Consider the following 25859-nt stretch of genomic DNA (forward strand, 5'->3'; position numbering starts at 1 on the left):
ATCCTCATGCTATTGTCCCAAGTCATTTCAAGCCACTCCCATTTTTCCATGGTATGTTTTCCCAACACAGAACATTACTCCAACCACCACATGAATACCTGCAGTTAAAACGAGGAAAAAAGACAACATGGACCACGGCCCATAAGAGATGCAGGCAGTCTATGAAATTAGAATTATAGGACATACAAGCAATGAGTTTGCTATTTTTATGGAAGTTAACAAAAATCCACTGTACCTATCCACCTAGCCTTTTCTAAACATGCTGAAGACATAATTATCCCAAATATTTCTATGGTCTTCAAGAAAGGCAGGTCACAGAAAATTCCTAGAATTCAGGGATTAATTTTAAATCAACCATGCAAGGTGGACCATACTCAAAAAGGGCTAAGTGGAACTGTTGTCTTAGACTCAGTCTAATTTCTCTATTAATATGCAGAGTTGGGGTAGAAAAAAAAAATTCCATAGCAGCCCCCTAAAACCATCACATTCCTATCGATGAAAAACTTTTCCTGATGAATATGTGAGCAGGTATGTCTCTCATTACCTGAAGTATTTTACAAGTCAGGAGGTTAAAAACTTTCCACGAACAATGGAAATGTAGGTGCAAATTTAGGAAATGTAAAATACATTAGCAAAATTGAGTAAAGGACCTGCCCATACAGCTGAATTTTAACCTGGATCAACAGGCTTGCAAAGTCACAGCTCCACCTGTTGAGCTAAAGGAAATCATCTACCTATAACTGTGGGAAGCACAGCTTTATTTTTCTGCCAGGCATAGATCACTAATACTGTGCCACTTGGATAAAACAGCACAGAAAAGCTCAGGGACAAATCACATAGTCATTACTCAAGGTGAAGGAGCACTGTAGCCATTGAGCTGTTCTGACAGTGGACAAAAGGACTTGGATCTAAAGGAGGGGTCTGATGGCAGACTGAAGAAAGGACAGCATCCTTCTCAGTAAGTTTACTAAAGCATACCACAGTGACAGAAACAATGCCAGAAATGAAATTATATAGAGACCACTCAGCTCTTCTTAACTTCACGGGAGACCAAGTTGCTCAGACCAAAGGCTGTGAATACCACATAGCCATATATACATATCCTTTCACATGTATTAGAAATGATTACTTCTTCCTTCCTGTACTAACTATGAATAGCCAATTCACACAAAGCAACTCATGCTAAAAGGGAATGAAATGTCATTCCCACCCACCTTAAGAAAACAGAAATATTTATCAAGCTAAGGACCTTGCTTTATGACCAGAGAAATCAATAGAGAAGTTTTCATGAGTCTGAATGGTCTTGAATCAACATGCAAGTTTCTTGTGGAAGAACAAATAAAGGTATATTTTTTGCCTTGCATGATCACCATTCAAGTACATGTTTCTTCTGAAAGGACAAAAAGAATCTGCAGTGATCTGTAAAAAATGTACACCAGTAGCAGTTAGAGCTACAGAGCACAGATCTAGAGCACAGATCTAATACTGCATGCAGGCTACACACATGGCTTTCTCAGATATGCCACCATTTGCACCTCTGTGATTCTAGAAAAAAAGTAAGTGGTGGTGCCTGAATACTTAAAAAATATTTAAAAAAAAAAAAAAAAAGTCAAGATAAAGATATTTTGCAAACTATTTCTTCGGAAGCTGAATCAGTATTCAGAAATAAGTCACAAATCAGAGTTAAGAAAAAAAAAAGCTTATCCAATAATTCCTGGATAATTTTTTTTCATATTGAATTAATTATTATCCTATAATAATAAATAAAATATGTTTAGGATAAGGGATGGTAGGTAGTTTAATGCTTGCTTATAACCATAATACTGTAATAGATCCTAAGTAGCCCAGAGGTAAACTCAACAAGTTGTTGGTAAAAACATTGCTTTGTGACATTTATAAAAATATATATGTGTGGACGTGTGATCTTTTCTGGCATGGAAGAAGTAAATTATATATTCTAAAAACTGAAATGCAAAAACCATAGTGCATTCACTTTCTTGTGGTTCTAGTTCAGTAAAGCACTGAAGTGTATGTGAGCAAGCCTCCTGACTTCAGTTAAGCTTGTGTTTTTCTTCTAGAAAGTAGTTACAAGCCATTGGCATATACTCTGAAGTGTTTGCTACAACCCCACAATTTCAGAATATTTTATGAATCATGAAGAATAAAAGCAGCACTCATACCTCCTCTAATGTACTTAGTCACACATTTCCATATTAATTTGGATTCCATTACACCAAAAGACTGAACCATATCATTACAATCTGCTAATCCACCCCATAACTTTTCCAAGGCTAGCTCTAGCTAGCAAATATTCTGTACATTTAAGACGCAAACACAAGCCACAATCTGATATACTCAAGATTCCAGTGACTAGTGCTAGTAGAGCCAGCAGAGCCCCAGAGCATGGAAGCACACAGCAAGAGGTACCACTGTTTGATTCGGTAGAGAGAAGATGAAGGTAAAGCAGACAACTCACAGAGAGCACTGTCTCATCTAGCGCCAAACGATGTCATTCCTTACTCCCTCCAAGTGACCAACCACAGAAATGGCTCCATTGCAGCTAAGGACATCCTTTGTGCAAGTAGCTGCTCAAAATCCCAACAGCTTATAATTCAGATATTAGAAAGTACTGTTACTAAAGAGTCATACTCTTGCACCTTGTTTGGCAAGATGTACTACAGTACCATCTACTGAAAGTAAGTCAGTTAAGCAAATGGAATTGTTTGTGGAAGCAAGGAGAAGAAATAAGTAGGAATATGAAATTGTGGGCCTCGTTAAGAAAATATCCATTACAGATGAAGGCAGCAGGATGGAGTCCAACTTTTCTAATGGTGAAGGTTTTGATGTACTATTTATTATGCATACCTTTTATGTCACATCTCTGTATTTGTACTCCGTATTTCCCTGCTCTTTGAAGACCTGTTCACTCAGCAATTGTCTTCTATAAAGCTACAGTATTATTGCTATGTTTTACCTTGCAATATTGCTTACAAAATCTCCTCAAGGTGCAAAGCATTCCCCATGTCAACATAACGAAAAAACTCTGTATGCAATACAAAGTAGCTGAAGAAAGTGACAACATAAATTACTTTAAATTAGAGTCAAATTACAGACTAACATTTTGATTTTAAAGAGATAAATATTTTACAATATTTCTATTGACTCTGAAACAACCATGAGGACACAGCTTTAATATTATTCCTATTATAAGTCCATACCTACTTTTGCACAACCTCAAATGCTAGTCATTAATGATCTCTAATGTTACTTATGTTATTTCGGACATAAGTATGCAGTATCAGGCAGAATCCCTATGTTCATAGGACCAGATCCAAAACTACGGGAATTGTCAGAAGTCACCAATAAGTACAGGGATTTCTGAACCAGAGCATCAGATGTTCTAACTAGGAAGGTATGTATTATAGCATCTTCTGTTTTTCAACCAAGGATGCTGTATTGCTTAGATGAATCTAGTATATATAATTTATACATATATAAAATATATATATAAAACTGTATATGTGCGTCATATTTTAATTACAGGTGGTTCCAAGAACTGAGGCTACAAGCTCACTTTTTTCTTGGTATTATTTTGGCTGTCAGCTCTGCTGCTAAAAGGAGTCTGCTGGGCCTAGGGATCCTGTTCAGCTATCACCAAAGTTTAAGGAAACATACAAAGAAATAACATATGTGTATTTTACTTATCAGTTTTTCAAAAGTTCAGGAAAAAAAAAAAAAAAAGAAAATCAAACAAAACACAACACAGAATGATAACAAACACACAGGATAGGATAGGAAACAACCAGGCTACATACACAAAGAAACAACAAAGCTCTTTGTTCTTTAGTTTTTGCATCAAGTCTGGATTAGAAAACTAAATTTGAGGAAAGCAGGGCACTAGTATCACTAGTATCATTATCCTTTGGTAGGGTCCCAGAAAGCAAAAAACCCTAATTTCTCCTCCTTCAACAATCTGCAGATGTGGAAAGAGCAGATTATCTCTCCATGCACTGGTCAACCTGTAATTGAAGTGATGAAGCAGATGAACAGGAGAGGTGATACCCCAGCGAGCACTGGGAAAAATAACACATAAATGGACAGGACAGAGACCAACTAGTGGAGAAATCATTTCAGAGCAGACAGAGGGGGAAAGGAAGAAAATATTACCAAACCGCTCCTTGGAGAGGAAAAGACGAGGCAACTGGAGAGATGGATGCAGAGTGTAAGGCAGATGGACGCCCCTGAGACATTTGTCACTAGTTGGACTGCAAGACACTGACATTAATGAGGGTGGCATTTGGAAGATAAAAGCAAAATCTCTGAAGCAGACAATACAGTTTCCAGGCATCACCCATGAGGACATGGTGTAATCAAAAGGGACTGGAAAATGTTCACATCTAGCAAAAGCATCACAACTGCTACTGATATTCATGGGAGAATATGGATCAGGAGTAAACAACTTATGGTTTTGTCTGAAGCGCTGGTGGAGATTGTGGGTTGTTTTTCCTCTCAGCCCAGTAAATTCCCATCACATTCCTTTATTGAAGGACTCTACATCAGTCATCCACTTACACCTGCCTTGTCAAAAGTCAGTGTTTCATTGATAAGTGCTTTTCAGGCAGCAGACCTCTAGAGGACAGCTCTGTCGATTAGTGAACGGGGATTTACAGGGTTGGAGGCACTTCCCTGTTATTATCTCCTCTTGAAAGCAAGGAGGGAGCTGGGAGATACCCCAAACACTGGCTGTCGGGACACAAACAAGTGAAGGGTGCAAGATCTGGCTATCCGTCACAGATGCCACACCAAAAATGACATAAAATGACCCAGGGGTTAGGAAGTGTCATTATTAACTAACCGCTCCCTCTCCTCACACCTCAGTGTCAGTCCATTTTGACTCTGATGCTCTCAGATGTCTCTGGTCTCTCTCTCCAAAAGGAGAGGATGCTGTCGTCCTGGGATAGAATGGGACAGACCTGAGCATCCCAGAAGAGCCTTCCTGATCCCCAGACTAATTTTGCTGGGGATCTTAGATAACAAAATCCGAGATTCCATCCCTGTTCCCTTCAACACTCATGTCATGTCCCTCTGGTCAGTTTTTCCCCAGAAACCAAAGCAGCTGCTTTGCCACTAAAAGAAAGCCAGTTAGCAGCAACAGTAAATACACCGACCTGCCTGTCTGCCCCTGTATTTCCTGGACAGGGTGCCTATGACAGAGGAGTTCCGCGGGCCCCGCGTGGTCCCCAGCACCCACTGCCAAGGGAACGGCGCCCACGCCGGGCCGGGGTGCGGAGCGGGGCCGGGCGCTGTCCGCGGTGCTGCCGCCGCCGCGCCCCGCCTCGTCTCGGAGCTCTCCGAGGTGCTGCACAGGGGTTGCCGAAGAGGGAGCGGCAGCCCCGGGCAGGGACGGCTGGGCGCGGGGCGGCAGCGCGGCGCGGGGCGGCAGCGCGGAGCGGGGCGGCTCTAAGTCAGCCTTGTCCCAGGCTGCCTGCGAGTCCTTGTCCGCTATCCCCGCAGTGCTTGCACTAGTCTTCCACAGCAATCCGTTCAGCATCTCCGACAGAGGGGGAAAACATCCACTTAAAAAAAAAAAAAAATCACTTGGACTAATCGTGCATTGAATAAACTTTTAGATGCGGATTCAGTAACGAACAGGAAAATGGTAACCCAGGCTAACTTGTAACGAGGACAAGCTCTCTCTGCTTCCTCTTCAATGTTGCATGCAGGGAGCGCAGCTCAACGTAGGAAGGTGTCCATGTATCCGTCCTGCTGCAGAGTAGCAAGCACCTCCCGGTTGTCCTTCAATATCATCTCTTCCTTTCTCCTCTTCGATTTCAAAGTTGAAAGAGAAGGGGGGAGTGATAGAAGAAAGCTGACTGAATCCCTCCTTAAATCACAAACAACCCAGCAAGACGGATTCTGGGAAAAGAAGCTGTATTCCTAAGCAGTGACCGGTGTCATAGTAGTTAAAATAATACAGAAAAGCCTCTCACAAAGTCAATTCTTATGCAGATGAGGCGACATAAGAGCTTTTCCCTCTCTTCCCGGGTTTAGTGAATTTCTAATTTGCCCAAAGAAGCCCTAGAGGAATGAGGAAGAAAGGGCGGGAATATTGGGATTGCTAGTCGTGACAAGTATTACCGTGCCTGGATTGTCGCCCAGAAATACACTGAAAATTAGGGGATCCAAAGCCATTGTCTCATCTGAGTCATTTCTCTTGACCTTCGGCTTTGTCCACTCTGGCTGAACAAACGTCCTGCAATGAGCATCGCCCTTGCTCTCTGCTAGACACACAAGTTCGGTCTCTCTAGTTCACAGAAAGGGAAAGAGGATGAGAGGTTGTTTCCCCTCCAAAAGAAGGGCGCTTACAGAAGTTTAAACAACAGTCAGAAAAACGCAGGGTTAAGCAATAAACTGGGAAATATGCTGCCCTGTTGAACAGAGAGCAGTTTCCACAGCATTGAGGACCCGCCAATATATATCATATCAATAAAAAGGAGCTCTTCGAAAGCTTGCATAGTAATTGAGATTGGAGATCTTTTTTGATATGGGTTGGCATTTCCTCATATCAATCTGACAGAGCCAACTCAGGAAATTGCTGGTAATATTCATCTGGGGAGCACTTTCATTAAACGTAATTCATTCGACTTTCACAATAAATTGAGTGACATCCTTACAGCAGAACCTTTTTATCCTTGATGAAGTACTTGCCAGCCTTTGGTTTTCCACTTTATTGTCACATTCCTTACAGCAGAATCGTCAACATGTCAATCTACTGCATGAAAAAAATGCTAAAGCTGTATTTACAAAGCACCCAGGAGGTGGCTTAATGCTGACTTACAAGACAAGCGAGTTGGGAGCTAAACTATCTGATAAATCACAGCATAACTTCACCCAAACCCATTCGGGAGAACAGAAGCCAATCCCAGGGAGAAAAGGATGGCTCACACATTCATTTTGTCCAAGTACTGGCTATTCCGAGCAATTGGTTTCTTAACCTGCTTCTCCACACTTTCCAAGACGACTGGGAAATTGGCTTTTTGTTAATTAAAATGGCGGGTTAGAGATGCAAGGAAAAATTAAAGGGCTTAAAATGGATACCTCTAGGTACAGACTTGGAAGATATGGCTAGTCAAAGAGAGACAGGATATTGCATTATATTCAGGTGCCTCCCTAACAGGTGAAATCTGTTCCAGACTGCTTTCTCCAGCGATTTGAGAAGGGAAAATAGTGTGCACTAAGCACCAGGAAAAAAAAAAAAAAAAAAAAAGAAAAAAGAAAAAAAGAAAAAAAAAGATATTTCAGTGCGGGGAAACCTTTTCTTAAACTGCTAGCACAGGTCCCTGGTGGTTAGGAAAGAAGGAACCCCAGAAAAGAAAGAATGCACCGTCTGTCACTTCACATTAAAAAATATATGTATGTATGTATATATATATAAAAATTTAAAAAATAAAAAAAAAAAAAAGACCAAAAAAAAGACGCAGATAAGTTTGTTTCCACCTACACGAAATCCGAGTCCGGCTGCTATTCACCGTGCCTTACCTTCCGAAAGGGTAACTATTCCCCCTACATCACCGCGAAAGCGTCTCTCAAACTCCTTTAGAAAGAGGGAGGGGGATCTTCTCAAGGCTACGTGAACTGTTTTGCACAAAAAGCCACTGCTTTCTCTTCGCGCCAAACGCTTCCCCCCTCTTCTCGCCTCCCCTCCCTGCCCACCCCCCTTTCGACGTCAAATTGAAAATTGCAAGAAGTCTCTTGTTTGGGGGGGGAAAAAAAAAGCAAAACCTGAATGCTTTCAGCACCAAATGCCTCTGACAAAATACTGTGGGTGATGATTATGATCGGACAATGCCTTGCCTCTCTTTTGGTTTTATGTTTTCTTTTATCTTCGCAGCCTATAGAGACTTTTTTCCTCCCACAACAAAGTAGGACACAATCAGCAGCTATCTTTAAAAAGAAAGAAGAAAAAAAAATCAACTTATCTTCGCCGGCACGTGATATCTCTTCACGTTCTCCATAGCTTTCATTAACCGGGGTGAAATGACCGCAAACAGTGCGATACAGAGCGAAATTAAATGTACACAAACTCTGGAGCCACTAACCTCCTTTTTACCCCCTCAGCAAATACCATGCCAAGCGTGCCACCGCTGAGGACAATTTTAAACCTCTATTATTCACGATGTTTTTGCAGGAAAGCTCCACTCGGTTGTCCGAAGGCCTCCAAACTACAGTGACGGTGTGGAACAGACCTTAAAATCCCGGCTCGGCACGGGGAGGAGGTCAGCAGGCTGTTTCCAAGCCCCTCCGTCAATGCCATCGCCCTGTAAAACAGGGTGCCCCGGGAGCCCCGCGGTTGTACTGCGCTGACAAAAAGCCGCGCAGAGACTCTCGCCCCCCGCCAGCGAAACAACCTCCTCTCTCGCAGCCCTCGTCAGGGAATGAGAAATCACCCCCCCGCCCCCCTATTTGCTCTTGTACTGTTTAAATTCTGCATGGAGTTAAAACGCTCCGCCACTCAGCTCTGGTGTATATCCTCATTTACACACACATGGGTGAAAGAAACGCTTTGCTGGGAAAAGGCGACAAGCCGAGGGGCTGAAGGGGGAGGGATCCTTACCCTAGCAGCATGCAAAGCAAAACTCCGACTGGTTTTGGTTCCGTACCCGCCACTCCGGGTAAAGAGTAGCTAAGTAGTGATCTTCTCCAACCCGGGGTGATCCCAGCAAAGCAGACGCGTGTTATCATTCTTTGCTCCTACCGTGCGGGAAGTTCTCCCTAGAGCACGTAAAAGCAGAGCCTGTGAACATGTTGGTTGGGTGGGGGAGGGAGGTGGCAAAAATCCCACAACCTACAAGGCATTTTAGCGCCTGGCGCCCTGGGTTTGCTGGAGGGGGGCGCAGGATCCGGCGGGCGGCCGGGAAGCGGCAGGACGGGGCGAGCGCCCGGCAGCGCCGGGAGACGCCGGCCCGCCGGTCCCTGCCCGCCCCACGGGTCTCCTGAGCCGGTACGGACACGATCTGCCTCCTCCTCTGGGGCCACGCTTGACCTGTCCCAGTAGGAAATAACTAGTTAGGAGCCTTGCCGTCTTTGCCAGCAGCCTGCTCGTTTTGTAGTTGCTTCTACAGCTTGTGGTTTCCACGCAGGAAAAAAAAAAAAAAAAGGGGGGGGGAGGAGGGGAGGAAAAAAAACAGGGAAACATCCTGGCGTTTTATCATCCTATGGTGTGGGACTGGAAATTCACTGGCAACTAGGCAGGAATTAAACGAGAAGGTTTCCTTAAAGGGAATGGGTATAAAACCCAGGTGTCCTTATATACAAATAGAGCTCAAACCTAGAAGAGTGTACAATCTCCGGGTGTTTTTTTCTTTCTTAATATTTACGTGCTTGCTTAATGAAGATTCTGAGTTCGACACAGCACTGTTATTTAAGAAAACATTATACACCAGAATAAGACTATGTTTCCGAAAGAATAGTGGTAGAGTATCGTGGTAAATAATACCTAGTGTAGCAGTTTGAACACTTTCTGCAGCTCTCTAAATGTAAAGATAGAAAATGACTTCAATCCTTTAAAGATTAACTCCTAATTCTACCAAATAAGTACTATATTATCCGTTTAGGCCAAAGGAAACACACTTCCACTGCAAATCAAATATAACATTTTCAATACACCACAAAGCTCGAAATAAGGAGAAAATGCCTGTCTCGCAGAGGCTAACTACTGTTCTTATCAATAAACATAATATGGCGAACCTTCTCTACCCCAGCAAAATTCCTCCTCTTTCTGATCGGCCATGACCTCTATAAATTTCAGGCAATAAGGCTGGACGGCACATGGCGCTATTAAAAAGGGAGAGAAAAGAAGCAGCACTTTTCTTCCAAGATTGAGAAGAGGTTTAACGGTGAGGGGCGGGGGGGCAGGGGAGGGAAGAGCAGTGGTTTGCTGAGTGAAGAGAAATTACAAACTAGTGAGTGGCTGTAAATGAGTAACTTCGAGGCAGCCCAACTTCGCTGCGCCTGTTCACTATCACTGAACAACAGCTGGTTTAGGCGAAGAGGAAACATGCTATTTTCCCTCTCCCCTATATTATTAACCCCTCTCAAAAAGGATTTGTTGACAAACCCGATAGGAAGCGGGTTGTGCTGCCATTTCATTTGCCCTTTCTAATAGGTTGGGTACTGAAAATTTAATTCTGAATTGACACTGCTCTAGTCCACACAGAGCGACGCGAACACATGGATAGGCACAACAAAGTGCTGCACTTTGCTGGCTTGTGGCACCGCATTGAAGCTTTAATCAAAACTTCATGCTTCGATGCTAATAAACAGTTTATTCACACGTGATGGCCTAATGCAAACTTTCAAAGTCACTCCCTAAATAGGGAGAGATTGGCATAAACGTGGAAGTATCGACTCAGAAAGACGAATCGAGTTAGACAGGGAAATCCTTTGGATCGCCCCCGAATGTTTTGGCAGAACACGCAGCCCAGGCGAAAAGCGTGTCCCCTCCCACTAGCTTGTCTTTTATTCCCTTTTTTTTTTTTTTTTTTGCATCATATTTCGCATTGTTTCGAGGGAAAATGGAAAATCGTCTCCTTTACTCTGCAATGCCAAGCAGTCGGGAAAAAAGAAAAAAAAAAAAAAAAGCATTCAGGTAATGAAGTCTGTAACTAAACGGTAATTGAATCAGCATAATTTGCACACTGAATGGTTTTCAAATGCTCCCAGTTTACAATTAAAGGAGAATTAATGCGCTTGTTGTTCAGACTGCAGCGCATTAGAATAAATCCAGCACTGTTGTTGTAATGAGTCGAGAGCAGTTTAACTGCCAGCAAACACATTTAAAATTTAACACGACGTATCGATCTCGCTCCGGCTTTTTGATAGATTATTTGCCACGCACTTTTCTCCCCGCTTCCCCCTCCACCCCCACCCCACTCCCGGATATAAAACTCGCGGGGAGGAGAGGCGCCCGCGGCAGACGTGGCACCGCCCGGAGAGGACAGAGGTTCTCAGGCGGGACTCACGTCGAGCGGGAGCGGGTCGCGCCCGTCCCGGCTCCCCCTCACCTTCTTCACTCCCCTCACTCCCCTCGCCCCCCCGGCCCGGGCCCTCTCGGGATTGGCTGCCCCTCGCTTGGCCGCGCTCCGCCGCGCTGCGCCGCAGCGCACCCAGGCGGCAAATCCGCGCCAGCGCAGGGAGCGGTAGTGCAGGCAGCGCCCGGCGGCCGCGGAGCCGCTGCCGGAGCCGGGCCGTAGCCGCCTCCCCCACCACGAGCACCGGGGTGCTTTCCCCTGTAGCGCTACTAGAAAAAGGGGTTTTCCTTCCTCCGCTGGCACCGGAACAAGCTCCCGCCAAGCGTTTGCTTGCCTAACGCATCGCAGGCGAGCGAGGGTACGGGCTGCAAAAGAGCAGCCTGCCTTGTTTTTGTTCCTTGCCACCGTAGAGGGAATAAAGTGTGTGTGAAAGGAGATAACGCCGCTGTTTACTCGTGTTCCCCCGGTAATCTTAAAGGAGATTTGCTACGAAAGTCAATGACACTTCACGCTGAAAATACTAGCTGTGCTCGTCACCGAGTATCTGCACACCTGTACCATGCCGCCCGTAGTGGCATACGGGGCGGGGGGGGGGTCCTCTCCCGAGGGGCTCCCACTGCCAGGAGGGAGCAGAGGGCAAAAAGTTGCCTCCAGCCCACAGTCTGGGCGGGCGCTCCCGCGGCGGCGCTCTGGTTCTTCCCGCAAGCACCGGGGGACCCGGCCCAGGAGCCCACGACCCTGCTCTCGTCCGGCGGCGCGCCTCTTCCCCGCGGAGGTCTGCCCCCGCCGCGACCTACCGAGAGCTCCCGGCAGACCACCGCGCCTCCCCGCCCCGGCCCCAGCCCGACCTCGGGAGGACGGGGCAGAGCTGGCTGCAGGGCGCCGGTAGTTGCCGTGAGTTTGTTCGTTCTCCACCAGACTAATGATCCCACCCGCAGAGCTCCCCCCTTCCCGACCCGTGTGAGGGGCCAGGGGCACTCACCAGGTAGAGGGTGGGCTGCAGCAAAAGGACCGCGTACCAGTACACAGCCTGCATCCTCGCCGCTCAAACTTCCCCCGCGCTGCCTTCGCTGCCTCTTTGTTCCTTCCAGAACATAGATCCACCTGACATCCACTTTACAGAACAAGCAGAGCTCTCACCAGCCTAGACAAAAATGAAATTATAGACCCCATGACCACAAGACAAGGTTAGGCTTGAGACAAGGGGGGAAGAGAGGTGTGTAGGGAACGGGGGGGCGAGAGAGAAGGAGGAGATGGGGTGTGTGGATGGGGGTAGGGGAAACAAAAAACGATTAAAATCGAGTTAATCCAGCGTCAGAGCAAAGTGATTGCACGGTTCGGGCTGGCTGCAGGGCGCCTGTAGGCAACACTCTCCGGCGCTCAGTCCTTTTACTGGTTGGGAGAGCCCCGTGGTATGGGCTGGGGCCGCCCGGGGGTGCCACCGCCAGCCCTGCCCTGCCCTGGTTGCCTGTACGCCCTCGGTGGGGCCCGGTAGGCAACGGCCCGGCAATTGACCACGGAGCCCCGGCAGCGCGCAGGAGAGCGGAGGGGCGCCGGAACGAGGAGAAGGGGCAGGAGATGATGCGATCAGGGCTCCGGATGCTCTTTGACGCCTAACGCAGAGGCGAAGAGCTTCGCCTCTGGGACGCCCGAGCAGGCTCTGCGTACCACCCACAAGAGCCCACCTCCCTCCACCGCTCCTGAGGCGCGTGCCTTGTCCCGGGCCGGGGCCGCGCCCCGGGGCGCCCCGACGGGAGCGGACCCCATCCCCGGTCCCAGCCCTCCTCCGTCCCAGCGCCCTGCGGACAGCCCCGCCACCGCGGGGGGGGCGCGGCGGGGATACGTACGGCGTTGGGGGTCCGACGGCGGCCGGGGCTCCGCGGGGCGCTCCATGGGCGAGCCTAGAGGGGCTGAGCGCCGCGGCGCAGCCCGCTGCCCCTGCGCATCTCCTCGCCGCGTTCCGCACCGAGGTTTCCCGCGGCCGCTGTGCATCCGGCGCAGGCACTGTCAGGGCGGCTGGGCGGCTGGCAGGCTCTCCCCCCCTCGCCTCCCCTTCTCCACACACGGCCGCACTCCGGCTCCGCCGAGCAGGACACTTACAGGAGGAGGGAGCTGCCCGAGCTGCCCGCTCGCCTTCGGCGGGGGGCGCGGGCAGGAGCGGCGGCACCGGCGCTCTGGAGCGTCCAGGGCGATTTGTCTCTATTGAAAATGACTTATTGGCCAGCGAGCGGCAAGCGCCTGCTATATAACTTCAGATAAAATCTATCTGCAAAGACCTTGGCCGATCATCTTAAAATAAAGCTCTGGAGCCGAGCACTGTCCGAGCCTCACTGCTTGGGGAGAGAGAAAGAGCAGTGGAGGGGGGAGGAAGGGGAGGGGGCTTGCTCGGAGAGGGGGAAGGGAGGAGGGAGAAAGGGGAGTTTAGCGGCGTCCCATCCTCTCCTCTGAACGGGGTGATGAATCAGAGCCCTCCCCGGGCGGCGCAAGCTGCCTTGCGCTGCCCGCTCTGCTTGTCTTGCCCGCCCTGCCTGCCCTGCCCGCGCTGCCTGCCTTGTTGCCTGCCCTGTCTGTGCTGCTTCCCCTGTCCGCGCTGCCTGCCCTGCCGGGGCTGCTCGGCTGCCTGTCTCTGCCGGGCTGCCGGCGCTGCCTGCGCTGCTGCCTGGGCACAGCCCCTCTCCCTGTCCGGCAGCCCGCGGGAGCCGGCTGCCTGCCCAGTGCCTGGAAGGAGCCTGGGAGAACATCTCCTTCCTCTTTCTTTCCTTTCATTTTAGTTTTTCCACCTTCCCCAGGGGTGTCCCGTGCCACGACAGTGCTGCTCAGCCTGTGAAGGCAGCGGGCGCCCTCAAAGCGGGCACCGAGGTGACGGGATCTTGGAGTAGAGGTGGGTGACGGCTGCGGGAGCCAAGCTCTGGGATTAAAGCGTTGCTTCTCCCCGCAAAAAGGAACCTGTAGCTGGACAGCCCCTCGGAGTGAAGCTAGAAAACTCATCCCTGCCCGCTATTGTGGCTAATCTCGCCAGCTGTCATGCAGAAGGAAAGGTCTCATCGACCTTGTTTTCCTTCTTCTTTACCAGGAGTCCTATGGGGCTTTTCCCTGCCCTTTTCCATCCCTCAAACCGTATCATTACCAATGTGACATTGGGACAGGGTGAAAGGGAGGACACCAACAGCACAGGGTAGCCTTACCAGATGCTCAGCCTTGATAGCAAAACTCAGATTTATCACCTCCCAAAGGGGAACCAAGAAGCAAGCCAGCATGCTGTACCAAGTGGGAAATGAGAGAGAAAAAGAGGACTTCAGTTGTCCTGCCAAATTCTTGCTTCCCTCAGAGCATGTTCTGGTAATTAATATCTCCAATCTGAGGCTTCATCACCAAGCTGTAAAATACTTTTTAATTTGGGGGTCTGAGTTTGGAACACTAGTAAGAGGGGACTGGGGAAAGGAGAGTGAAAGTAATGAGTACTCTTTGAAAGAGCTACACTAGAGAATCCCCCGTGGCCATTTCTGCTCCAAACACCTGGAAGATGGACAACTCCATATGTTTCCAGCACCATCACTCTGCTAGACATGTGGAATGCTCACGTCACAGTTTTGAAGAGAAGCATGCAGCTTGCGAAGAATTATACTGTCACCCTGCCACTCCAGAGCGCCGCTGCATTACACTGCAGGCTAAAGCTGCCCAGAGACTTCTTGCTTCAAATGGGTAACAAATAAAAAAATCACAGATGACTTTTACCTTTCAATTCCCTCCTTCCTGTCTATTCCACTCTTACTTCCCTGTGGGTAGCTTTGTCCACACTTAGTAATTAATCGAGAGAGAGAGAGAAAGAGAGAGAGATGTTACTCTCTTCGCATAGAACAAACTTGCCATAAGCTGCATGGAGCATACTGCTGATCTTTGCAATAAGCTATATACTTAGATCCAGCATGGTTCCTCTTACCTTAGCTATGAGATTGACAGCTTAATATGGAGCAGGAAAAGCTTACACCAAGTCTCTCACATTTCAGTGGGTCATGTTCCTGAGAAAGACATAATTTCTTCAAGAAGGAACATCTCCCTCTTTAAGGAGGAATGATTCAACTCCACAGTCTGTGTAACTTGATTCAGCTTATCTGAGGTCTGATCATTAATGTCTGCATATTGGAGAAGACAAGGAAGTAGTCATTGGAGAGGTATTACTTCTTCAGCTGGTCAAATAGAAGAAGATCCTCGCAGTCTTTCTCATCCAGATCCTTATATCTCATTTAGGGGAGTCCTGTGGAGGAACTCATGGTGCCATTGGAATTGTAAGCCTGATTCCTCTTTACTTCAGCCCAGTAAAATTTCCTCCCCCTGTAAACTCAGCAAGGTCTTCTATGAACAGCCTGGTCTGTACAGTATCTACTTTGAGCTGTCAGCAGGCTTTTGAGGCAAAGTTCTTCAGGATGGACAAATTTGTTTTCTGTCAGGTTGGGACTGATCCAAGGTTCCACTGGCTTCACTGAGAGCTTCTTCACTCTTCAACTGACCTCCTCAGCTGAAGGCCACTGGGACAAACTCTTTAACTGCAGTGGAATCGAGCTTTCCTTCAGAAATGCTGTTAGAACTGCTCATTCCCTCCACTGTCCTTTCAGAAGAAAGGAGCAATACTGGAGCCTGGATTGATCGTTTCAGTTAAAAAAAAAAAAAAAAAAAAAAAAAAAAAGCAGTCTCCAAAGTATTCCAGCTGTGAACATGTGATACTTCTACAAAGGAAATTTAATGCTTATGAAAATCTGACATTTAGGATTTTTCAACACAGACTTTTGACTTTTGTCTGATTCTGTAATATTGATACAGCAGCTTAAGTGGAATATTAGAATTTTTTTTAAGTGAATGTTAATTTCAACCATATGGATACTGTTTGTATTCTTAGCAGTAAGATTTCCAGCAAGTAAGTGTCAGCCTGTGAGGTTTTAAACAAGCATAAATTCTGTGTATACTAACGGATTTTTTAAAGTCCAATTAGACTTAAAAATGCAATTGGACTATTTTTAAACCTTTGAAATACATTCTAACCTTTAGACATCTTCCCTGTTACTGCGAAGATAGCTTCCTGGCTTGCAGAGCTGAAAGGGTCACAAGCAGAAAACCCAAAGACAATGGCAAGTGATTAATAATTGCTGCAGGTTCCAGCAGAAGATGGGCACATAGTTTAATTGCTTGAGGCACTAGAAGAAAATATAATGCTGTAATGATAAATATCAAATGACTGTGCTAAACTTGCTGTGCAATGTAGCTAACTTGCCTAAACATGGACAGTTATATATGAAACAAAAATTATAAATGGATATTATTTGTATGATTCGTATAAGTTACGTGTCTTATTTTGAAAATACTGCTTGGAAAAAAAAAGGAAGTGAGACAAAGAAGGCAAAGCTAGGCCAGAGTACTAAGGGCTGAAGCAAGTCTAAGAAGATGAAAAAACAATGCAGCTTAACCACCATTTTTCGGTCTGCTCTTAACCAGATTTTTTTTTCTCAGATTGTTTTCCAGGGTTACAGCCAATGTCTTGGTTGGGAATTTTGGCTGTTAAAGTCAATGGAAGTTTTGTCCCATCTCTTTAAAGGATATATTAAAATGTTAACAATGGCTGTCTTGAAATTAAAAAAAAAAAAACAAAACCCACAAAACCCAGTCTGTGCTATAAGTAAATATCATCTCATCTATATGCATGTTGAAGTGCTATTGAATTCAATTGGAGTTGCATATGCACTACAATGACAGATTATGGCCTCCACAGCTTTTCTATATTTGTACTATACAGTGTACAGGCCAGATGCTTCATATCACTCATGTAAATAATCTTACTGAAACGTTCTTCATATTGCCAACCATTAATTCATCAGATATTCTCTTCTTGTCCCTTCCCCTCTTCATATTTTAAATAGAGTTCTTTTGTTTCAAGGAAATCTTTATGTTTGAACAGAATATATTTATGGTTAGCATAAATACTACAAACAGAGTCCCTTGTCACATTTTATTTCCATTCTTTCAAGGTCAGAATATGACTGTATATACCGTTCACATTTCTAAATATGAAAATATCTCCACAAGACTTTTATTTTTATTACATTGATTTCTGTCTACTTACAGTCAAAGACTTACTACAAAGTGGTGTTACTCTGTATCCCACATGGAAAAATACAGGAATAGTCCAACCACTTCAAGAGAACTGCCTGGAATTCATGGTGTTCTTAATTATTTCTCCTGGTGCTATGTCATAAGGACTCACACAATGTTGGAGTGAGATGTGATGCTCAGGATCAAAGAAGACTAAAAGGTAAAGTACCAACAGCAGTGTCTGGGTTGCTCAGGGCTTCTGTGATATAAATATGAGCAAGCTTACAAGCTTCACTAGACTTATTCCAGGTGACACTCTGTGTGTACTTATATACTCAAGATTTTTCTCAGAATATTTGAGATGAGGTGAGACATAAACTATTGTCTATGTGAATAACATTTACAGCCAAGTTTATCTACAGGATTTTCTCATTAATAATGCCTTGAAATCCAAGGCAGAGGGGAATCTCTAGATTATTAATATAATAAGCAAAAAGAAGCTTTCTAACCTTTCTTCCATAGGGAGTTTATTTTCTAACATAATATGTATAACAGGGATTTGTATTTGCATTCTGCATTTATTTCACCTGTTAGATCTTGACAATTTTCTACAGTGGCAATACAGGAAATAGAAGAATGTTAATAATACCCATAAGGAAAGAAAAAAAAAAGAACTTAAAGTAATGAAAGGAGTCTGTACTGAGTTTGTATATTACCCCAAAAATACCACAACTTGGGTGAGTTTCCTGAAGACATAATTAGATTTCAAAAATAGTGTAGGACTAAGTGAATTTCTTAATTAAAATCCAATTATTGGAATACTTCATTATGGTCACTCTAGGGATTATTAGCTGACAGCAACACTTGTTGAAATAATAAAACTTGATAACAAAAGTTTTATTAAAATCTCTGTGTGTATGTGCATGGTTTTTAATTGCAAAGTAACACAACATATACAATGTCAGCTGGGAAGGCTTTATAGAAGACAGCTAAAATATGAGAATTAAGTTGCCTTGAAGTAGGAATTGATGTGGGAGAAAGTCTGCAAGGCCAGTTGTCTTTACTTTCTGTGTGACAGCGAGGAAGAAAGCAGAGAAGTCCCTGAAGGCTTCTTGGACTGTCTGCAGAGCTGGAGGAATGAGGGATGCTCACAGCCCAGGGCATTGTTGAAGCATCTGTTCCTGGGTTCCTGGGAGCACATTATTGTTTAAGGCTTGGGCCAGAAAGCTGCACAAACCCTGAGTGTTCAGGGCAGAAGGCCACTCCATGGAGAATGAGGAAGAATGGCAGAATTTCTCCCCAAAAGCCTGCCAGGGCAGGACATCCTTGGTCTACATCACATGTGCTAGAATGACACAATGTAGCTGCTGCACCTTCTGAAGCAGGACAGTCAACTGTTTTGCATTCACCCTATTGCAAGTAGGAATAAACTCCCTGACACAGCATTACTATCCCTGAAGAGAGATCTCCTAGTGTCTTCCCCTCTGACATTTTTTCTTGTTCATACTGTATCAGTTGTACACGCTCAACATCAATGCTGCAACAACAATCCTGAAGACAAATTTTACATGTCACTGCAGAGAGCAGCTGCAGCAGAAGCCAGGCAGGGCTGGACAACAGGTTACACCACCAGTCGCCCTTTCCTTGGTGCTAGAGAGGTCACAGTGAAGGCTCTGAGGGCTTCTCCTTTTTCACACCCCTTCCATCCCTCCTGTCCCTTGGGTTTTGTGCCAAGCACATTAGAGAAAAGCTGACAGGCAGCTGTGCTGGTTCTTCTGCTACACGCTCACCCACTCATGGGAAGCTGGGCTGGGGCTACAGCTTTTGCACGCTGCAATAAGAAGCCTCAGAGCTTTGCTGACATCTAAAAGGTGGTGAATGACTAGAACTGCTGGTGTCCAAAAGGAAGCTTATTCTCTACTAAGGAGGCAGCTGATGAAGGGATAAATAATCTCAGTTAGAACAACCTAAGAGCTGAGTTCAGATATTGGACTCTTCACACCAAATAATGTTGCCCCTGGCTGTAGCTCAGAAGAAATGGGTTCCTGAGTGAGTCTTCTGTGTGATATGTGATGCCCTGCACCCTCTCAGCTGGCTTTTACTTTGTGGCAGGTTTGTAAACTACCTACCACACTGATGTTACTAGGAGCTCAGTGAGCAGCAGAACCTGAGTGAGGGGATCTTTTACCTTTCATAATGACATAGCTCAGTATTGTTTTTCCTACAAGGCAAAATGAGCTATTAGGAAAATGTCAGAAACAACTCTGCCTTTTGTAGTTTAGAACCTTACATTTGGGTGGGCAGTCTGTTCCTCTTCAGACACATTAAAGTTGTGAGACTTCCTTCAAACAAGGTGGAGTTGAGCCATTGTGAAAAGTCTTGCTTGGATACTTCTTGCAATGACAAGAATTTTTAAAGACAGGTTTTGCCTAAGCCCCTCATCTAGTAAATGATTTCATGTGGTGGGGTGTTAAGGCCAGCAAGGAATATCTTTGAAACCATTCATATCTGTTTGCTCTTCAGGATCAGGATTTTACATTGCAACTATAGTAATTAGGGCTTTTTGTTGTATGCAAAGGTAAAACCAGAATTCCCTCAGACTTCTTCATTGTCATTTTGTGTGTTTCAGACATTCATAGATGTAAAGGACAATATCCATCTAGACATCAGCTCACTCAAATGGAGAGCATCTTCTTACTTTACTCAACTACAAACCTGCTTTAATATTTTTGGTATTTAGAGGATAAAAAAGAAAGGTGAGAATATGGGAAGGAGCTATATAGTTTGTAAAAACATGGAAAAATGTGTCAAATTTCACATGTAATAGCAGCACATTAAGTAACTGCTTTTGCTTACCCAAGCCTACATTTGGTATTAAAACAAAGTGAGATATTTTGGACCAGAATATTGTGACATATTTGTTAGAAATGGAAAAATATTGGAAGAACTTTTACCTTTGATGGAAACCTGAAACAGGTTTTCATCTTTACAAGGGAAGAGAAAGCTTCAGGCAACATATCAAAGAAGTTACAGAGGAAATGAAATTCCTTCTTTTGCATGCAGTTGTTACTGAGATATGAATACTTGGTTACAGAAAAAGAGACAGCTGTCAGGATCACCATCATTAATGAATACATGTTTAAAAACAAAGGAGTGTCGCTTTGTCAAGTTACTTTGTTGTGCCGTTGCAATACCTACACTGCACACAAATGCATTTCCATTTTACTCTTGAGAAAATTTTACTAAAAATTGCTGGGAAGTGAAGGCAAAAATCAGAAGAAAGAGAAATAACCAATTCCCATGGTTTACATCATTTAATGTAAAAATTCATGCTTTGTCTGGAAAAGATTTATTGGAGGCGGGGGAGGAGGCATAATTGTTCTGGATTATTACAATCTTCCAGTGCCACCTTGTGGCTCAGTATAATACTGCAAAATACATCCAATATTAAACTTCACATTCACCAAGCCTTGGCAGCCAATTATCCATGCGCAGTCCATATAACAAACTGAGAGTAGGAAGAGAGATTTTCATCTATGTATCAAACAACCTTCTATCCTTGCCACAAGAAACTGCCAGCCTTTGCTGGTACAGAGTTGCACCCACCACACCTAGCACCAGTATTTGGGTGTTACCCAAAGGCTGTGCCCCAAAGCCTAGCACAGAAAGACTTCCAGGAGAGCTTTGCAACAAGCCATGTCAGAAGTACGTTACCATTTCTCCATGTTTACATCGTGTAATTTAACAGCAAGGCTATACTTATTGGTTTAATTTAATTACTTTTTCTTATTTTACAATGCAACAGAGTGCATCACCACAAGCAGGCACATATTCCAATGACTGACCATACTCACTGTGAAGCTTTTCTTTCCTAAGCCTACCAGGATTTCCCCTGCTGCAATCTGAGACTTTATTATCACACCACACTCACAGCAATGGGATCATGGTTCCTGAGCAGAGCCCTTCCACATTGCTACAACACCTTGCAATACATAGTACCTTAGTGGTAAGCACTTTTCACCAGCTGATAAGTGGACTTCTTAAAGCTGGAAGTGAAGAGATAAACATCTTCCAGAAATAAAATGGAACTATTTCTTTGACACATAACCCAGAGGACATAACCATTCTGAAAAGGAAGGGCATATCTTTGAGAAGAAAAACTGCATAAGGCAAAGGGATGTCAATGTCAATGGTGGTTACACCAGCAACAACTGCAGACCAGCTCACATTTACGGTGGTGCCATGAACTGTGATTCATGGATGGGACAGCCCTGTTCCCCAGCCTGGCTCACCTCACATCCTAGTGTGAAACTGCCAATCTCAGCTATACAAGACTTGCAATGATGCCAAAGATATTTGGAGGACATAAAAAATCAAACTAATGGGAATCAAATGGCTTGTTTTGCATGAGTCTGAAAATCCATGAAATGCACAAATGACAAATGTATGAAAATAATCTCCAGGTTGCTAAAATAGAATTGACTCATAAGATCAAAATCACTCCTGGATAATTATGTCTCAGATGATCACGCAGTGCCAGTCAAGTGTTACACAGCAGGCCTTAGGCTGAGACTCCTGTCTTGGAGAATCAACCATGTACCCTACTGACAGATCCATCTTTTACTTTTCAGCCTATACTCCTTACAGATCCATGCTGACAAATCTGTTGTTTCACGTCATCTGTCGATAGTATATGTTATGCCATTTTCAAAGGTGCTGAGCTTAGGTAGTGTACCACTCATAAGGTAATAGGATCATAAAACATAATTGTAAGCAGCACATTTTCAGAAGATTCATCTTCCTCTTGAGGACATAATATGTGTCCATGGTTTTATGTCCGCACATAGATTTAAGGAGACTATCAGATGCTGACAGAGGCCTGATTTAAACAGCTATGGTGTTTAAATCTAGTAAGGTGGCCATCATCACTGCAGCTCCCCAGGTAAATTGAGGCTTGCAGATCTCACTTTGTCTTTACAGATCTGGAGGACAGTCTCAAGATGAATGAGGATAAAATTTAGTAAATCCTAAAGCATGGTAGTTTAAGCTCCTCATTCAAATTAAATCCACAGATTTAACAATGTTTAACTGGATCCAGTATAAAGCTGGTCTGAGAGAATGACAAATAGGTAGCTGTTTGTTTTCCATTTGAGTGCTGAGCACTGCAATGGTAGATTAATTACCCTTAATTAACTATCTCCTTTGAGGAAGCTTGGAGCAAACTATCTAATGAGACCAGAAGGAGAGCGGAAGCTGCTTGATTCACTTAATGCACAGGTGTCATCTGTACAATTATCTGCCCTCTGAGCAGATGAGGTGTACTCACAGCAACCGAGATCCTGGCCCTGGTAAATGTGACAAATGAAGGAACCTGGGGAGACAGAAGAGCTCTACCAATAACCACAGAGGCATTACAGTACAGTCTCAGCTGCAGGCTAACAGCACCTGTGCTAATTATGGCAGGGCAGCATCCATGTGAAGAGGCATGAACATCTCCACTAAATGGGTTCCATGAATCACAGGATGTCTATATATTCTTTTGTACCAAGGCTATCAGTCAGAGGACAGGGAATCTAGTTTACATTGGGAAGAAGATATACTACAGAAAGATACAATTGTTGGGCACACAAATAATCCAGTTTTTGATGCCATGGAAAACTGGACAGTGATCTGTATGCCACATGTAATAGTGCTGGACTTCTGAAAGCATCTAGACAAAACATCAAAGAGGATATGTGGACCGCAACATTGTCAATCAAAGGGAGAAGCAGAAGAGAAAAAACGTAGTCTTTTAGGCAGGGTGCTAGAGTGTACTCTGCAATACAGTACCGTGCTCAGAGTCAGAGGAAGAATACACGCATGGTTGAGAACACAGCAAAGGCAAAAAGGTTGATTTTGGAACTCTTTGGAATAGCTGAAATCTATACAAGAAGAAAAGCAAAACCAAACTTGAACCAATCCGATGATTCATCTAAACAGTTATAGAGAACTTTAAAAACAAAACTCAAGGAAAGACAGTGTTTGTGAAGAAGCACATACTCTTTGCAATTCTTTGTAGGCTTATACTTATCTACTCAAACAAATGACATTTTTCTTCACCAAGTCCACAGCTCTGGCAAGGCACCTGAGCCTCTCACTGCATGGGGTATCTGCCTGTCATGCTATTTGAAGTCTCTCAGAGGACTCTCACATTCTCATTAAGAAAGGACTATACGGAATGCAGAGCTACCTCACCTCCATGATGACATGCCAAGGTGACCAAACACCCAGAGCATCTGTACTTTCCCAGCCCTTTCACAGGCAGCAGATACTCATGTCCACAACATGAGGCCCAGCTCCAGAACTGACAGCTGAGAGCAAACTGCTAAGCGCCTGGTTGCAAAGTGTTCTGAGATGAGCTGGGTGCTGGAGCATTCAAAGCTCTGGGACACTCTTGATAAGCACAAGACCTGAAAGCACAATGTGCTTGAAGACTAACTGGGAAGGTCTGTTCTTTGCTCACAGCCACAGCTAGGGAAATAAAAAACAAGGACTCTTCCTTAGTAAGGAGTTGTAATGAACAAATTTGCGGCATTTGATGACAACTCCCTCCTCATTAGACTAAGTACCCTGGGGAAGGACTTCTGCTCCTGAATTTCCATTCACTTCAGACATTCCCTCCTTCTGCTGCAAGATACTGGTGGATAAATCAGGTAAGACCCTTGAAGAGCTCACACAAGAAAAAGCCATTCTTGACTCAGCTCCCAACAGAGCCCTGCTTCAGAGAGGTTTGCAAAAGGGCTATAATATATACTTACGTTACATGCACAGTGACTAAGCCCACAGTAGCAAAAGAGCTGAAAAAATTAATATGAGTGGTGTTTGATTTCAAAAAGGGAACTACCTAAAAAAGAGATGGCTAGTGAAGAGGAATGTAAATATAACAAGCAAAAGTGTAAATATGTTTGTATGGTGTGGAAATTGTTTTACAATGTCATGTTAGAGGCTCTTAGTAAGCCAGTAACAACTACTAAAAACTTCAAAAGTAAGTAACAAAATCACAAGTCAGTTATAGTAAACAGGGTGAAGACAAAATTTTAAAGTGAAAAGAACAAAAGAATTTCATCCAAGTGCAGAAAAGAGAAGATTTTAAAAACTGGCATGTTTAAAGAAAACCACAAGGAAGCCCCAAATATTTTCAGCAGAAATTTGCTGAAAGCATACAAATGTTTCATAAAATCTCTTTTTAAACACCTCAGAAGTAGGAAGCCTGCCACCTAGTTAGTCAGGTAGATATATGATCAAGATGTAAAAGATCTGCTTCTGGAAGATAAGGCTGAAAATGTTTAATGCATTTTCCACTACTGTTCATGGTGTAGGATCTGAGGGAGGCTCAGGCACCAGAGAGCTTTATATGGAGAAAGTATGTGATAATCTGTCTCGAAGTGAAATGTTAGAACAAAGATTTCAGAACAAATTATAAAATAAGTTGTAACAACTCAGTTCTAGGACTAAATAATGTTCACTCGGGACTCCTAAAGGAATTAATGTGTGAAACTGCTGAAGAGCCAATTCCATTTCCTAACTTAAAAACATACACTGGCCTCAGTGCCAGAGATGTTAAGTGTGATGCCAATTTTTTTTAAATAGTCGTTGACACGAACCTAGGAAATCTGTTTTCCATCAAGGGCAAATTGGAAGAAACTATATTAAAAACCAGAATCTATAGGGGAAGAAATAAACATGATATGTTGGAGAAGCATCACTAAGACTTTTGTGGAGGTAAGCCATGCTTCATAAATCCACTACATTTCTTTGAAGAGTCAATTAATATGTTAACAAGGATACTGCAGTGCAGGAGTATGTGGATTTCTAAACAAGTTTTGTCAAAATCTCTCTGTAAGGACTTTAAAAACACTAAACTTGCCTGGAGAAGGCAAAGGTCCTGCTGTGAATTTCAAAATTTTCACAATGGGGTTTATAGGGATCTGTGCAGGTATTTTTAATGCTCAACATATTTACAAATGGTCTGGAAGGATCATCATAGTGACGTGTCAAGATTTGCACATCATGATGATACAGAATTATTCAGGGTAGGAAAAAATTAAGATGGCGGTGAAGAATTGCAAAGGGATCTCATTTACAAAGGGTCTTGCATGTAAAATGGTAATAAAATGTAAAGTGAAGTTCAGTGTCAGTAAATTAAAAGGTAGACCCTTCTTTAAATACATGCTTTAAACTAGCTGTTTCCACTCAGGAAAGAAGAGAGTGAAAAGTTCTGTGAAACTATCAGCAAAGATTATACAGACAAATAGGTCTTAGGTCTTTTTTTAAAAAATAAAGAACAAACAAGTCAGAAAACATGAGTACATCACTCACAAATGGTTACTATGTCCCCACCGTTGACTGTGCACAGGTCTGCTCACTGCATCTGCAAATGGCTTTAACAGGAGTAGGAAGGCTGCAAGGAAAGATAAGAGCCATCACCACTGTGTCACAGCTTCCACATGAGCAAAGACTCCGCAAGCCACCTCCTCTGCTAGTAAAACCAATGGCAAAGGAACAAAAGGCTGTGGAGAAGGTAAGCAGACCACAATTTTGCACTGCTCCTCTCAATACAAGTAGAAACGTTCACCTGGTGAACTGAGAGGCTAGTATTTTTAAAGGCAAGTGAAGGTCAAGATATAAGTGAATTCTGAAACTCCAGACCAAAGAGTGTGCATGTTGCACATCTGAAAGGACTGAAAAAGAGACAATTTTATGGAAGAT

The 25859-nt window shown here is 44.2% G+C and overlaps 1 protein-coding gene across 1 annotated transcript in view; it reads right to left on the minus strand.

Moving 5' to 3' along the window:
• The window catches only part of NXPH1 (neurexophilin 1), a gene marked incomplete at both ends in the record, with an annotated part of 136520 nt that extends 124454 nt beyond the window's left edge, over positions 1-12066 (minus strand). The window contains one exon of the mRNA XM_080339176.1: positions 12013-12066. Within this exon, the coding sequence (XP_080195302.1) occupies positions 12013-12066 (54 nt within the window). The remainder of the gene's footprint in view (positions 1-12012) is intronic.
• Between the last annotated feature and the right edge of the window lie 13793 nt (positions 12067-25859).

This window comes from Nesoenas mayeri (assembly GCF_963082525.1).
Source record: "Nesoenas mayeri genome assembly, chromosome: 2".
NCBI classification, from domain to species: Eukaryota; Metazoa; Chordata; class Aves; order Columbiformes; family Columbidae; genus Nesoenas; species Nesoenas mayeri.